Source organism: Arvicola amphibius, chromosome 18 (genome assembly GCF_903992535.2).
Source record: "Arvicola amphibius chromosome 18, mArvAmp1.2, whole genome shotgun sequence".
Classification (NCBI taxonomy): Eukaryota; Metazoa; Chordata; class Mammalia; order Rodentia; family Cricetidae; genus Arvicola; species Arvicola amphibius.
The window spans coordinates 20406934-20422625 of record NC_052064.1 but is presented as its reverse complement, the minus strand read 5'-3'; the positions used below and the strand labels follow the sequence as shown (position 1 = coordinate 20422625).

Genomic DNA, 15692 nt, shown 5'->3' with positions numbered 1-15692 from the left:
AAGACAACGTGATAAGACAAGAAAGACTGCGACAGAGGGGGCATCGTGTAAGCCACCCCTGTTACACTGCCACACAGGCAGTGGGGGACTTGAATCTGCGCAACAGGGAAAGCGAGGTGGTTGGAATGGAAAGGTGAGCGTTAAATGCCAGAAAGGGAGAAGGAGGGGAGAACCCAAACCACATTAGGTCATTCACTCTTTATTAGACAAACAAAGGAATTTCACTAAATGAGAATGTGTTGTTCATCAAACACGCACTGGAATTTTTTGGATCAAACTGTGGAATAGAAAATCGATCAGTTAAGAGATCACTTAGTAGCCCAAGTGAGAAATGTATGTTGTAGATTCAAACAAAGCAACTCAATCCAAAACAAATCTGGGTAGAATGTAAAGGGTCAGATAGATAAAAGGCCGGATAGACAGACGGACGGGACGCTGATAGATGGACGGGATATATACTCAGATAAGAACACATCCGAAGAAGAGATCAGGAATGGGCTCGCGGTCAGCAGTGACATGGGAAGCTAGTAAATTTGGGGGACATTTTCAAACATTCAGATGAGCTGTTGATGGATAGTTAAAGAAAGGGGCTGCTCTAGGAATGGTAAGGAAGGGCCTGGTGCCAGAAATGAGTTAGTGAATAATGGGGCAGGTGGGAACGGTCCGATAGAATCTTCCGGTAGAAGAGAAGGGCACAGTGAGAGTCTGTGGTGGGGCACAGAGCATGTGGAGACCCCAGGAACCACCCAGGGGCAGGGTGCTGTAATAGTGGGCCATGTTGAGCTTACAGATGGAGTCTGGGTGATGCTGGAGTCCTGATGGGAGAAGCCGTTCACTGAAGACTGACTTGGCGCTAGTGGAGGCAGCAAGCGTGTCCTTGCACAGAAGAGAAGGAAAGCTCCATTCTGAGTCTGCCCCCTGCTGGAGCCAGCCTTGCTTCCCCAGTGTGTGTGCTAATCAGAAACTAGAGGGGTGTACTTGACCTCATCTTTCCCTCTAGATTGCCTTAACAAGGGACCCAACTTTGATGGCCCATGTTGAAGACATTTTCCCTGAGATTTTTATATTGGAGCCAAGTTCATCTCTCTCTGCTAATTGAGCAACTCCAGCAACATACAGCTGTCTTCTGCAGGCTCGGCTGTGCAAACCAGGGCAGAGGAAGGAAGAGACCAAATATTTCGGTAAATGGAAAGGAACTGGAATGCAGGATCTTTTAGCATAAATTCAGGTAGACGGACAAATGGTGAGGACTGAGGCAGTGTGTTTGGAAAGACATGGAAAACTAAGAAAAGCCAAGAACTAGAGTCGGGGGTTTCTGGAAGGTTCTGAGCAGAGGAGACTGGCGGAGGAGGTACGTGGAGAAGCTACAGACAAGGCAAGGTACCAGCCAATGGATACCAAGAGGGGTCTGCATGCGGAGACCCCTGCAGTCAGACCCAGCTTTTCTCCTCTGCCTGGGGTCCAGGGCTAAGTGTCTGGGGAACACCAGTGTAATCAGCAGTGGGTAGCATCCCAAACACCCTTGAGTGATGCTCACTCCACCTCTTTCACAGGCTGAACCTTGCTGTGGGTGCAGCAGAATCCTTGGCCAGATGTTAGCACAGAAGGAGCAAAGGCCTGCTTTGCGGAAATCACTGGGAATTAAATTAACTTCGAGTTGTCTCTCAGAGGCCAGATGTTACTTAAGTCACTGGAATTCTGACTCAATATTTAACTTAACTATGCCATCAATATTTAGCAGAGGGAGAACTGGTTAGAGATGAAAGCGTGTAAATCTCAGGCTCTTTTCCTGCCACTGGGAGAGTATCTTCTCACACGTCGGTTAAAATTACAAAGCCATTACCAATATTGTTCAGTAAAATAGGAGAGCGTGAAAGCATTTGCAGCTACTTGGGGTATTTTAAAATAATGTTATTTCATTAAAAAATGGTATAACTACCATGTTTGGAGAATTTGGGGCCTAAATACCTGTTTTACTTGTTTAGTTTTTTTTTTTTTTTACTTAATCCACAACAGTTTTCTGAAGTGTTTTTCTTTCCATTGATACATAGTAATTCTGAATATCGATGGCGGTACAGTATGACTGTCCAGTGCATGTGCACATAATATGGAATAATCAGCGTTCCTCATTCTTAAATGTTTATCATGGAACTTTGAATCCATCTCTTCCAGTTCGTGGCAAAATATAGAATGAATTGTTGGGGATGATCATTGCCACCATCGTGCTATACAACATGAGCTTCCTCCCTTGTAACTGTGTCTTGGTAGCTTTGCTCAGTGTCTTCCCCCGCCAACACCTTCCTAGCTACACATACAGACCTGCTTCAGCACGGCACAACACACCTGCCGTGCACACCTCCTGTGCACACCTCCCATGCACACCTCCCATGCACACCTGCCGTGCACGCCAGAACACGTACACATGGAAAGCACAGGCCAGTGTTAACAATAATTGGTAGTTTTTATAACCGGGTCTTCATGTGCTGGTTTCTTAACCCCAAAATATCAGTGCCCCAAGTGAGAAAGGGTACATTCAAGGAAAGTAACCAACCAACTCAAAACCCGGATGGAACATGGAATCAGACAGGTAAAGGAGTCATGTACAAAGACATATAGATGGGGGCTGGAGAGATGGCTCAGAGGTTAAGAGCACTGCCTGCTCTTCCAAAGATCCTGAGTTCAATTCCCATCAACCACATGGTAGCTCACAACCATCTGTAATGAGGTCTGGTGCCCCCTCTGGCCTGCAGGCATACATGCAGACAGAATACTGAGACTACTGTACACATAATAAATAAATAAATCTTTTTTAAAAAGACATACGGATGTACAGGTGGCTGGTGGATGGATAGGTCATGTGCTCTAATGAGAGCAAATTTAAAGAAGAGATCAGGAATGAAGTTGATATGGAGTTATGTGGGAAGCCAGAGAGTATATGCTGGGGACATTTTGGAGCATTTGCCCCATTTCCTCTATCTGAAATATTTGGGGATTAACAGTCTTTATGCAGATGGAGCTTCACAGAGCAGCTGAGTGTGTTAATTTTATGATGGAGGAAGAAACTGAAGAGGATACCAGAAAATGGAAGGATCTCCCATGCTTTTTTCTAATTCTTTTTCATTTCTGTTGGTTTTGTTTTCCGATAAAAATAGAGGCAGAATTTTTTTTTCTGATTATGAAGACAATATATAGCATGTAGACAGTTACTGTATGTAAAATCACGTCAAAGCTCAGCCTCACAGAAGCCCCCTCCTTCCGGTGGCCACACCACGTGTAGCTATGCACACACGGCCTCCACACAGCGTGTGCGGGAAAGTCACAGGTCCCTTTCATAGAGCAGGACACAGTGGCATGTAAACTAGGGACACCTCCTGACAGCGACACTTTATGTAATCTCTGGTCTACTCATCATTAAAAGGGCGTATATGCTAGATGAAGAGACGCTTGGGTGTGTTGTTTAACGAATAATCACAGGAAAAGAAATCTGTCCCGATTCAACACAAGCACCCTTTTCTAACATTTTCAATTTGACCACATCCGGTGTGTAGCTGTGGAGCAGGCGGATACAGAGGGCTGACTACACACACGCATGCATTTGGTGTGCTGGCTTGCAACCTGCTCTGCCTCATTCTGCCACAAGAACCTTCCCAGGGAGATAACCGAAAGCCAGAGCAATCCCCTTTAATGACTGTATGAACAATCCTTTGCCCGTGTGATCCACTGTTGCTCCGTCTGCTGTTGATGTCGCTGAATGATTTAAGGCGGTGAAAAGCAAAAGGATGTGTTTTAGAAAAGCTGCTGCCAGCATAGATCTGACAGAGAGTCAAAGGCGACATAGGCCAGGTGACAAATGACCTGGTCTTACGCTGTGCCATTTACAGTCCTTAAACCGACTGCTAGCTTTTACTCACATGCATGGAGCTGACACCTTTGAACACACCGTTTATATTAGCTCACTGACTCCTCGCGTGGTACAGTGTAACCAGTATTACTATTCCCATTTTACAGTGGGAGGAATCAAGGCACTAATTAAGTTTACTCTTAATTAGTTCAAGGTCACACAACCAGAAATTGACAGGCCTGGGGTTCACTCTGGGATTCTGTCTCCAGAGCCTGGGACCGTAAGCTCTGTGGTCATGGCACAGAAATAAGAAAAGTTACAGAGTAGCTGCCTGGCAATTCAGATGTGAGAGTCGATGAGTATAGCTCAGCCTTTTCCTCTTTCAAGTTAGCCCCTGTTCCTCCCGCCCCTGAGATTGGCTGCTTGGACCATTAGTTCACCCAGCTTGACTGTATTCTAAGCGTACTGCCTGCTCTCAGCGATCTGAACTGTGTTGTGTAACTTCTGCTAGAATACTTCTGCTTTTATTCACATAAAAGAGGCGACTCTTCACGGTAGGAACTGATACAGGAAGTAACTTGGTTCCTGGCTGATGGACTCTAACATAACCCATGGAGAGATACGACCCTGATAGAATCATAACATGGAGACACTGTTGGGCAGTGGTAGAAGGAGGTGGAACCCTGTTGAGTAAGTAGGTCACTGCAGGTGTTGCCTTTGGTGCTGGGCCTGGGCCTCTCCTGTATTGGTGTCTGCTCTGCTCTGCCACATCCTCCCTCACTGGGATGGACTAAGGCCTCTGAGACTCTGGAACTTGCTCCCTTGACTTGTCTCTCACGTGTCTGCTCTCAGCAATGAAAATCTGACCAACGCAGGAATGAACAGGCCTTGCTCCAGGAACCTGATATATACAATCGTGCTTGATCTTCCCAACAACACTCCTGTGAGAGGAGGCCACATCATTTCATCCTTGCTACAGCTCAACAGAGTCAATGTTGTCTGAGTTCACCATTGAGGCTAGGGGAACATCTTTGTACTGAGTCAGTGCCGAGTTCCTGTCCTTATTCCCTAAACAATACGGGAGAGCAACTCTTCACCTCACATTTCCATCATAGAGATAAAGTATTCTGGGGATTTGCATAGGTTACATGCAAAGAGTATGACATTTTATAGAAAGAACGTAAATATCCATAGATTTGGGTATTTATGCAGTTCTGAGGCAGAGCCTGAACATATACCAGGGAACAATTGTATCTTCCTGGCAGGTAGGTTCAATTCTTGCCGTTCACACTTACTTTAACACTGAAAGAGAGAATACCTCCTAACTTTTTTTCAATTCTTAGACCTTTCTAGCAAATGGACATCAATAATGTATGCCTTCTCCATTAGCAAGCTAGAGTCCCTGCTACTACTGCCTGTATATCACCAGAGAGTGGGGCATGCCCATGTCAGGAAGATCTTTCCAGCAAAGGGCTCTTAAGACTGGAAGTCCGTGGGTGTCCTGCCATCCTTGAAGGGGCTGTTTCCATGGAGACCAGGGTGCTAGCAGAGAACGCAGGAAGGGTGGACTAAGTGCGTGCGTGCGTGCTTCCTTTGAGTTGTGTGGACTCCGTGCAGCGCACGTTTGCCTTCTCGCACGGCTGTTGCCACTGCGCAGCTCCAGAATACTTTCCCTCTCGCAGATGTGAAACCGCATAGTTTCCAAACAGCTCTCCATGCCTCCCTCAGCCCAGCCCCAACTAATGTCCACGGTATTTCCTTGTGTCGTTTCCCACCGTGAAGCCTCATGAGCAGAGCCCCACAGTATTTGCCCTTTTGTTCTTTTGTGTCTTGTGTGTTTCACACAGAGCAATATCTTCAGAGTAGACTCCTTAGCTTATTGTTGCAAGGCAAAGGTTCAGGAAACCACCAATCAAGTCTAATCCCGGACGGTAGCTAGGATACCAGAAGACCCCGGTGTACCTTGTTCTGATCACAGCCTGATGCTTCTACCTCTGAAGCAATGACTATTGGGCTGGGACTGTGGTTTGGTGATAGTGTTTCCCTAGCATGCCTGAGGCCTGAGTTAGGTACGGAACGCAGAGACAGAGAGCGAGACAGAGACTACAGCGATCTGATAGTAACAATTTTCCTTTTCCCCATACTTTGAGTACCTCCCAGCAGAATCGTCCCAGGAAAAAAAATAGAATGTATAATACGAACAACATACAAAACATTTTTGCAATGCTAGTGATTGTACTGAATAGAAACATGCAAAAATAAGCACAAAATAATGTGTCTTCTTTAACCCAGTATAGCATGAATATTAACATTTGAACACGTAATCAATATGAAATTGTAAGTTGGGCATTTTTTACTCTTTTTGTCAATATGACAATATGTAGCTGTCGAACTACATATGGCTATTTAAATTTAAAGTCACCGAAATTAATACAGTTAAAAAGTCAGGGGCTGGAGAAGGAGCTCCTTAGTTAAGAGCACTGGCTGCTCTTCCAGAGGACCTGGGTTCAGTTCCCAAGCACCCACAAGATGGCTCACAATGTCAGTTCCAGGGGATCCAATGCCCTCTTCTGGCCATAAGTACACACATGGTACACAGACATACACACAGGCAAAATACCTCCTACACATAATTTTTTTTTAATTTAAGAAATCAGTTCCTCACTCTGGGTCAGCAGAGAGCATTGCTAGTGTTCTGTGGATGGCTTTCCTTTGCTGAGGCTTGTGCTTATGTAGTTTGTGCATGGATCTGTAGTTCATCTGTGATCAGTACTAAGTAGCATCCCACTTTATAAGCTACTAACAGTTTTGTTCATTGTAAGCAATATTTCTAGGCGCGTTGTTATTTCCCTCAGGATGCACATAGCATCAGCCTCTTGCTGCTGACCCATAGAACGGGTGTCTGCATCTTCACTACACGATAGCAAATTCTTTTCTGGGTGTTCGCAATCATGTTCGTGTTAGCCGTCGGCATCCGAAAGTTCCTGTTGTGCCACACCCTTCACCCACACGTGGCACTGTGACACTTTCTGGTGGCTATCCGGTGATACCTCTTTGTGAGCTGGATATGTATTCATAAAATAAAAAAAGGCAGTGGTGTGCTCCGTAGGAACACATACTCAAGATGGAGAGAGGAAACACATGGTAGGTATCTCCTGTGTGCATGCTTATATATTACATATAATGGTTTTTTGTTGTTGTTGTTGTTTTGTTTTTTTGTTTTTTTGTTTTGTTTTGTTTTGTTTTGTTTTGTTTTGTTTTTCGAGACAGGGTTTCTCTGCGGCTTTGGAGCCTGTCCTGGAACTAGCTCTTGTAGACCAGGCTGGTCTCGAACTCACAGAGATCCACCTGCCTCTGCCTCCCGAGTGCTGGGATTAAAGGCGTGCGCCACCACCGCCCGGCTACATATAATGTTTTATATTACATAGATGGCTACTATCCTTAAGTAAGTCTGATCTGTAGGGGAGAAAGACGTGTACAACACTGATATATAAGATCATGAAGAGGCAAATTGAAGATCTACCTAAGCTTACAGAAGGTCAGCTCATATCCCCTCTCTTTGGGGGGAGCTAGCTAAGAGCCTGACATGTGCAGAACAGCTGGATTTGGGTTCTGTTGGAGCATCTTTCTCTCAGAATCTCTGGAGACATCAGAACTGTCTAGGCTGCTCTCAACAATGGCCACGCACATGCATGAGCTCTTCTGGCAAACGCGGATACTGTAACAGTCCACACACATCCACCCCACCAACAACCCACCACCCCTCGGCTGCTAACACAGAGAAGATACATGTAAGAAAATACTGGTTCGAAACACATTCTGATTCTTAAAGTAGTGGACGTTATAGGCAGCCTTTAGCATGTGAAGCCTTGTATGTGATTTGGGGAAGCTGTTCAAACTTCTAAGAAATAACTTTTGTGGGTTAAGAGTTACATGTATGAGTCTCTAGCTTTTACAGTATGTATGTGTTTAGGTGGTTAAAAAAAGATTCATTATTTAAAAAAAAACTATAGATCCTAACCTTTATAGCAAAATGGGAAGTTTAGAAGGTGTGCAATATTTATTATTTATCTTGTTAGTGAGCTTTCTATTACTATGTCAAAATACTTGAGAAGAAAGGCCTCCCTGGGCTTGTGTTTTCAAAGTTCCAGCCCATTATCAGTATGCTTTATTGCTTGGCCATGTGATGAGAAAATCATCTTGATAGGAAGTGCCTGGTAGAGTTTCTCCTCATCTGCCCAGTTAGAGCCACTAGTTCCCCCACAAGACTGCAGGCTTGGCCCTAAGCCTTCAAGGGATGTCAAATCCCACACTGCAGTCATCTTTAAAGCTGATTCGTGCGTAAGGAGAGTCTGTGTGCTGCACAGAAGTTCTGAGGCTGGGGCAGCCTTGGGGGTCACCCTCATTCATGTCTGTTTTCTCCTTCCTTCTGCAGATGATCACTCGCGGGTGCGGCTGCAGATGCTGGACGGGGACAACAATTCCGACTACATCAATGGCAACTACATCGATGTATGTATTTTACAACTGCCAATCAACCCAGGCATCCTGACACACACCACACCCCGGATCTGCCGCGCAGTTAGTAGTCGTGTGTCAGCGACATCCACAAGCAAGCGTCAGAGTTCCCCACGCTCCACAAAGGCAGCCTGTTTGGGGAGAAACATATTAGTCCCTTCCTATACCCTCTTTGCTTAATGTGTACTAAGGAAATGTTTTTACATTTTTGTCAACAACTTAAAGATGTTTGCATATTAATGGGACAAAGCCGCCTAATTCCTAACGCGGTGATTTGCAGGCGCTTGTCAGCGCTGTGCTTTAAAGTTGCCTTCAAAGTCATCCACAGCTGTTCACCAGGACTTCCAAGGCAAGCAAGGCGTGTCATTAAATATGCAAGCTGTTTAATTATTGAATATGGCTGCCATGTTCATCCTGCTTCATGTTCACTTAATGTCTTACATTAGGATAAATTCTTTAAGAGACGGCTTGCTTTCAGTTGAACAAAAGGGAATGAAATCAGAAGTAGGAAATCCCGAGTACCGTGTGGTGCCCTGCAAGACTCAGACCCCAAGATCGGATCCATTTCCTCCCATCCCCAGGCATGTGCTGGGTTAGCACTTCCAAGGAACGATCTCTGCCACATGTGTGTGAAGTTTCCCTAATCCCCGAATCCAAAGTCCAAATTTCTGCAGTGCTGACGCAAGGCCACCTCATGCGACAAGCTGCAGTCAGCATACAGCACGCAGCTTAGTGTCGCCAGTGACAGAGGGTCTCAGCCGTAACACAGCAACGCTGTTCCCGCAGAGTTAAATTGCTATACAGATTGCCTGTAGGCTGTGTGGCTAAGGGGTACGTGAAACACAAATGACTTTATGTCCAGACCCCATTCCCAGAGTGTCTCATTCCACTCCCTCTCACATCAATCATTAATCAAGAAAATGCCCTGCAGACTGGCCTACAAGGCTGATCTTTTAAAGGCATTTTTTTTTCAACTAAGATTGCTCTTCTCAGATATGTCTGGGTTTGTGTCGAGTTGACAAACCAACCAGCGCAGGGTATTGAGGGGATCTCCAGCTGGTTAGTGGCACGGATGAAAACTGAAAAATAGTAACACGGGCCAGCCTGGAACAGCATGGGCTAGCTCAGTCATCAGATGCGACCCTCCTGTCTCCTCGATAATTTCTGAGGCAGTAGACTTGCAGAATAAGTAAATCAATGCTCTTTCCCTAGGGGCATCTAACAGCTAACAAATGCATAATTCTCTAAGGAATTCTATGTAATATTGGTCTCAGTTCTGTCTTTTGAGATGTGGGCAAGTCCGCTGTATGACAAAAATTGCTGCCTTTCTTATTCATTGCTATTGACTCAAGAGCAAAAATAATCTAATAGGCATTTAAGGCATCTGAGAAATCTGTATTTTCTTTCCAAATTTTCTTTTATGTTTTCCGGTTATCTTTGAGAACAGTATTTAGGGGACTCTCCAGGGACAGAAATATATTAACGTCCACAATGATACAGTATGTACTAGAAGTAATTTTCTCTGAATTGACTTTTTATCTTTCCCAGATACTTGTCTTATGATATCTTTGCCTCCTGCTTTCTTTGTCCCCCAGTTTAATCTTTCCTGCCTCCTATAGGGTCATGATTCAAGGAGGGGCTCTTTTATAAGCTCTCCTTCTCCAAACCTTGGCTCTTGATGGAGCATCGTATCTTGGTAGGAGTCGCGTTTGAGAACGGTTTTGAGCGCTGCTATTGATGGAACTGTCTATATTGATAGAGCAGAGTGTGCGTTAAGTCCTCGGCACACTGCCAGTGACATCCCCAAAGCAAACAAGATGCTATTGAACATTCCCAGCCATCCACACCTTAATAAGAGCCTTAGTCACTTTAGTTCAGAGAATCCATAAATTGATGGCTCTTCCTGCTCATCCATCACCTCATGGCCCATGTATAATGAAGTTCCTTGCACTCCTGCACAGCATCCAGAAAGTTGTATTTGAGGCGCCTTCAACTTGGCAAGACAAACTAAATGATCCTGTGTCCGGCACTGAGCCATCGAGGGATGCAGTGGTTAGTGTTGGGATGCGCAGTCTTTCCCCCAGACTTAGGCTGTGACTTCTGTGCCACCCATCGACTTTGAGTTTATCAAATATTCTTTCTCATTTGTTTTTAGGGCTATCATCGACCCAATCATTATATCGCAACCCAAGGTAAGTTTATTTCGGCTCTCGTGCCTGTCTTTTGTTGCTTGCTCGTCTCCATCGCTTCACACTTATCACCCACGGCCTCATGAAAATATTTTACATGGAGTACATTGTGTTCCTAGCATTGACACGTGTGCCCTTCTTTGCCCAGCGGAAGTTTTGGTGCTGTAGTCGCTGATTTAGAACATCATGTTGAGATCATTCAAGAAATGTGCTCACCGACTCATAATTGAATTCAGTCTAAATGCTTTTGGAATGAATCTACCCTTTGCAAGAATGTATTTAGTATTTTCTACGTGGCTCTGGGGAGAGTTGGAGAGAAGAGCGCCCTGTAATAAGTGTGTGCTGGCTGCTGGCTGTCCACAGAACTGTACTAGTCGCCGCTGGGGAGCCACTGTTGACCCAGTGGTTGAGTTTAGGGGGCAGCTAGGAGGTGGCCTGCGTGTATCTGGGTAGGCATAATGCACAGAGCGTCACTGAGAGGCACAGGTAACCTGTATGCAAAATTGGAAACGGGTGAGGCTGTTCTAATGCGATGGCCACAGAGCAACAGGACTTGCCAGTGGTAAATGCTCATGGTTGAAGACCTGGTAGCAGGAAGCTCATACTTCCAAGGTGGAATGCAGATGGCAAACCCTTTTCGTAAGGGAAATGACAGAAAGCTAGAGGACATGCTGAGGATGTCGCCATGGCAACATCTCCGCGCGTGCTCTTCTCTGTGGCAGATAAGGATGGTCATCTAGGAAGGGCTGAGCGACAAAGTTTTGTGTATGGGTCATCCTGAAAGATAGCTTAGTGAATGGATATGAATGAGTTCAAGAAGTGTTAAAACACAGAGAAGACCCAGCAAGGTCGAAGAACATGTATTTCTCCATTTTTTTTTTTTTTAAACTTAATCATTCTTACTGGTGATCTATTTGCGTTAGCGTTACAGTGCCACAACAAAAGGCCTGAGAGGACCAGCTGATAAACAAGTTCATTTTGACACCTTGGTGTTTTCAGTCGATGACTAACTGTCCCTGATGCTTAGGGTCTGTGGCCACGCAGTACGCCCTGACCAGGGTCCAGTGAAAGTTGCTCCTCACCTCACGCTGGAGAAACAGGAAGGGGAAGGAAGAGACGGGCCTGGGTACCAACATCCCCTGATGATCCATGACCTCACATGTTGTGATCTCTTCTAAAGCTTCTACCCACTTCTCCCCCCCCCCCCCACACCTGTACCAGGCTAGGAACTAAGGGTCTTTATTGGGGCATATGAGGGCCATCTGGGAGACCATTACATCCTAGAAAAAGCAGCTGGGAAGTTAGCCGGCTGTGGGTTCCACATCCACAGACCAACTGAGCATGAACTGGAACTATTCGGGGGACCTCATGCATTGCACGTGTCCAGAACTTTCTGCCTTATCATTATCCCCCAAATGATGCAGCGTAGCAAGTGTGTGTGCAGCCTTTGCACAGGACTCTCAGTATCCTGAGTCTCATGGAGCTGGTTTAAAGCATTCAGAGATTATAAGCAAACCGCGACACCTTTGGCTGTAAGAGATTTGAGCATCTCCTGATGTTTGCAGCCTTGGGTTCCTGGCCCCAGTCCACCAGGGACCTGGAGGATGGCTCACATGAAATGTAGCTATCAAAAACATAAACAGGGAACCAGATTCCCCCTAACCCTCAGATAAGCAGCTGCATCTGGCCACTCCCTGCGGCGCTATTGTTGGGCAGCGCTGTGTGTCAAAAGCTCTGGGATTAGACAAGATAAAGACGGTAGGGTCTTGTCCCTTCCTAATAGGGACAGCTTCATAAAGAAACTGAGTGGCCGCATGTTCTCACATCACAACCAGGGTCATGACAACTTACCCCTGCCCTGTCTCTAAACGTGGTTCCTTCTCTGTGACATGTACTTAGTAACAGCTCCTTCCAAGGTCTCTTAGCTGGGCAGATGCACACTCTTCCTTAGAGTGCCAGTGGCAAGTGCCAAAGGCTAGCCCTACACATGCACAGTCTTCTGCTGAGTGCACAGTGGAAAACTGCCGCAGGCTAGCCCTATACATACACACTCATCTGCCAAATACACAGTGGAAAGCTGCCACAGGCTAGCCCTACACATGCACACTCTTCCTTCGAGTACCCAGTGGAGACGTGGCACAAACTAGCCCCACACAGTGGCTGCCAGGACCATGAGCAAGCACAGTCTGGTGCAGCTTCCTGCAGTCAGACGAGAATAATGAGTGCTGAATTGATTCTCAGCACCTTCTGGACCCTGCTGTCCCCAAACTAAACTCATCCGTGCTCTTTGGCACTCACTCTTGGTGTTCTGGCGTGGGTTCTGAGGGCCTTCCAAGTGCTCTGAAGCAGGCGTCACAGCGTGTGATTTAATAACATTGATGGTGTCTGGAACTGGCCACTTCTTATAATGCACGTGAAATTTTGGTTGTTAAATGTCCAAAATTCCCCTTAGCTTGTCTATCCGGCAATTTGATTGGTACCCCATGCTTTCCATAGATGCCATACACATCATATAACTTAATCTCTTTGGAATTTTCAAGATTTCTACGACTAAATAACCATCTCTCCACGCTGTCCTTCAGAACTTTTCTCGATCGATTTTTCTCCACCCTCAAGGGAGAGATGACTCTCTCTGAAGAAAATAACACTAGCAAAGCCACTTTGTGCAAAAAGAGCTTCATTGACACTTCCTTGCTTGGTGGCCACCTCAGCCTTCCAATTGCCAGGTGATGATGAGAAGCATCCAGAGGCTAGCTGAGGACTGGCAGGTTGGAGGCCTGACCTTCATGGAGAAGGTCCAGTGCCCTGTGGCCAGACCCTGGAGGCCCTGGCTCGCTGTGGAACATGCTCACAACTGTTCGCCTCACTGATAGTGCTTCACTGCCCATGGGAGCGACACCGGCAGATCAGGATGCTGGGGTTAGAAAGGTAGACTCTCCTTTCGCATGTACGCCACAAGCACTGTGTAGCCACAGACGGCTAGTGAGAAAGGCAGCTGGCCATCCAGTCATTGGCACGAGCAGCTGCTGTGTGCTCATGGAGGACCACCAAAAGCCACCAATGCTGCTCTGTTCTCAGAAGCCAGCGAAAAAGGCAGAAAGGATTAAGAAAAAGCCACGTTTTAATTCCTTCCTTACTCCGTGTCCCTCAGGATTTGGTACGAACGCAATTCTGGAAAAACAAAATGTACTTAAAGTAACAAATCTCCATGCTCTCACAGCCTAGCTTATTCCCAAGAGGTTATAGTATAGATTGTCACCAGGTTTCTTTAATGCAAAGGCCATCTCTCCCCTCATAGCCTTCCCAGACTCCTCAGTATTGATTTCCCACCAATATCAGACTTTGATCTTAATGATAATGGTGGTATTTCTGAAGACGAAAAGGATCTATTTCAAACTTGATGTATTTTTTATTGTATTATATTGTTTTGGGGAGGGAGTATTAGTTTGTTTTCAGAATGCTTTTCCTGTCTGCCTGTGTTAGTTCATTTCTGTCTAGGTTGATGGTCCAGTATGAACATCATCACATCTGAATGATACATTCATACAATTGTAACATGTAAGATTCATGACTCAGCAAGTCGGAGGACAGTAGGAGAGGATTTCAAACACCCAACTCGCAGCAAGGGGGTTTGCCACTGGCTAGGCTAGCTCAGAGCTGATCATATTTCACAATCACATGGCCACCCATGGGGTGGACCTCAGATGGGATGGTAAACATTAAAAACCACTCGTGTCCTGACCAGGAGAGCTCCTGCTGACTTCCTGATGGGCACCAAGGGGGTCTGCACAAAACGGCTTTATTGCTTAGCTGCATTTTAAAAGCTGACTTCAGGAGAATCCTGCTTTAGCCAACATAGGGAAGGAAACCTCAAAAGAAAATCTGTAAGTGACTTTCTGTTATGGTGGGTGTGGCTTGTGAACATTGTCCCTCTTTCTGCCTTCTGCGCTCTCTCTCTCTCTTTCTCTCTCTCTTTCTCTCTCTCTCTCTCTCTCTCTCTCATTTTCATGTTTCATCTATATTTTTATCTCTTTTATTTTTTACGTGGTTCTGGTTTCGATTGTCACATAATTGTGCACACTTACGCGGTGCAGCATAACACTTTGATATATGTTTGCAATGTGTGATGACCAGGCCAGAATGACTGAAATTTTCCATTTGTGCCGGGAGCATTTTGAATCCTTTCTGGCCATTCTGAAGTAGTCAGTCGTTGTTAATCGCCGACACTGTAGCGGCATTTAGTGTTGGGTTGATACTGTAGCTCAGTAGCAGAAAATTGCCAACATGCGCAGGGTCCTGAGTGTCTTCCCCACTTCAGCCCACTTCAGAAGTTGTTCTTCCTGTACAGCTGCACACTGTACCTCTTCCTCACTCCAAACAAGCCTTTTCCAGGGTGCACTCAAGGCCCCCCCGCCTTTAGAGAGGGGCCGCTTGACTCTCAGGCCTGGACTACGTGCTCAGCCTTCAAAAACATCAGTATGTGAGCGTAGAACCCAGTACCTCCCTGCTAGCCAGTAGTGCTTCTCACTGCCACGCAACTTAGCAGGTTTTCTATGATACAATCGCTTAATTCTTGTCTCTCAATTGAAACTGCCTTAAGCACCAACATTTTTACCATGATAAGTTTAAGAAACTATTATTAAAATGATGTCAAATTAACTTCAAGCTGAAGGGCCTCCAGTTCTACTCTTTCACGCTGTGGCTACAGTCAGTGGGGTCTGGGCTTCTGTTGCCTTTGGGGGTTTTCTCGCTTGTGTGTTATTGTTTTACATTTGTTCCCCCAAAGTTTATGCCTGCTGATTTCTCGACAGTTTGAGTATTTATATTGGAAAAAGACTCCGCGATAAGAAAGTAAATGGACGGATCCCAAGACTGATATTTATGTCTTTAACATATGCTGCCTTGGAGATATGCACTGTAGCCCAAAGGTCTGAGTTCAAAACCTATGCTGTTACAGAAGCTGTGTGAGCCTCCTGAATTTATCGGGGTGGACACTTAGTGTTTGGGAAGTAGCAGTCCATTGGATTCTCTCCCCAGCCGTGCCCTCCATTCTTGCACATAGCACATCAGTTTGTTGCTGCAAATACGGGGGTAGATGCCTAGGCACCAGTATTGCCCACAGGTGATCGATGAGGAACCCAGTC

At 45.7% G+C, this 15692-nt stretch overlaps 1 protein-coding gene across 1 annotated transcript in view; it reads left to right on the top strand.

Moving 5' to 3' along the window:
- Nucleotides 1-15692, top strand: part of Ptprm (protein tyrosine phosphatase receptor type M) — a 670047-nt gene that overhangs the window by 590173 nt on the left and 64182 nt on the right. The window contains exons 19-20 of the mRNA XM_038315433.1: nt 8277-8353; nt 10515-10551. Of these exons, the coding sequence (XP_038171361.1) occupies nt 8277-8353; nt 10515-10551 (114 nt within the window). The remainder of the gene's footprint in view (nt 1-8276; nt 8354-10514; nt 10552-15692) is intronic.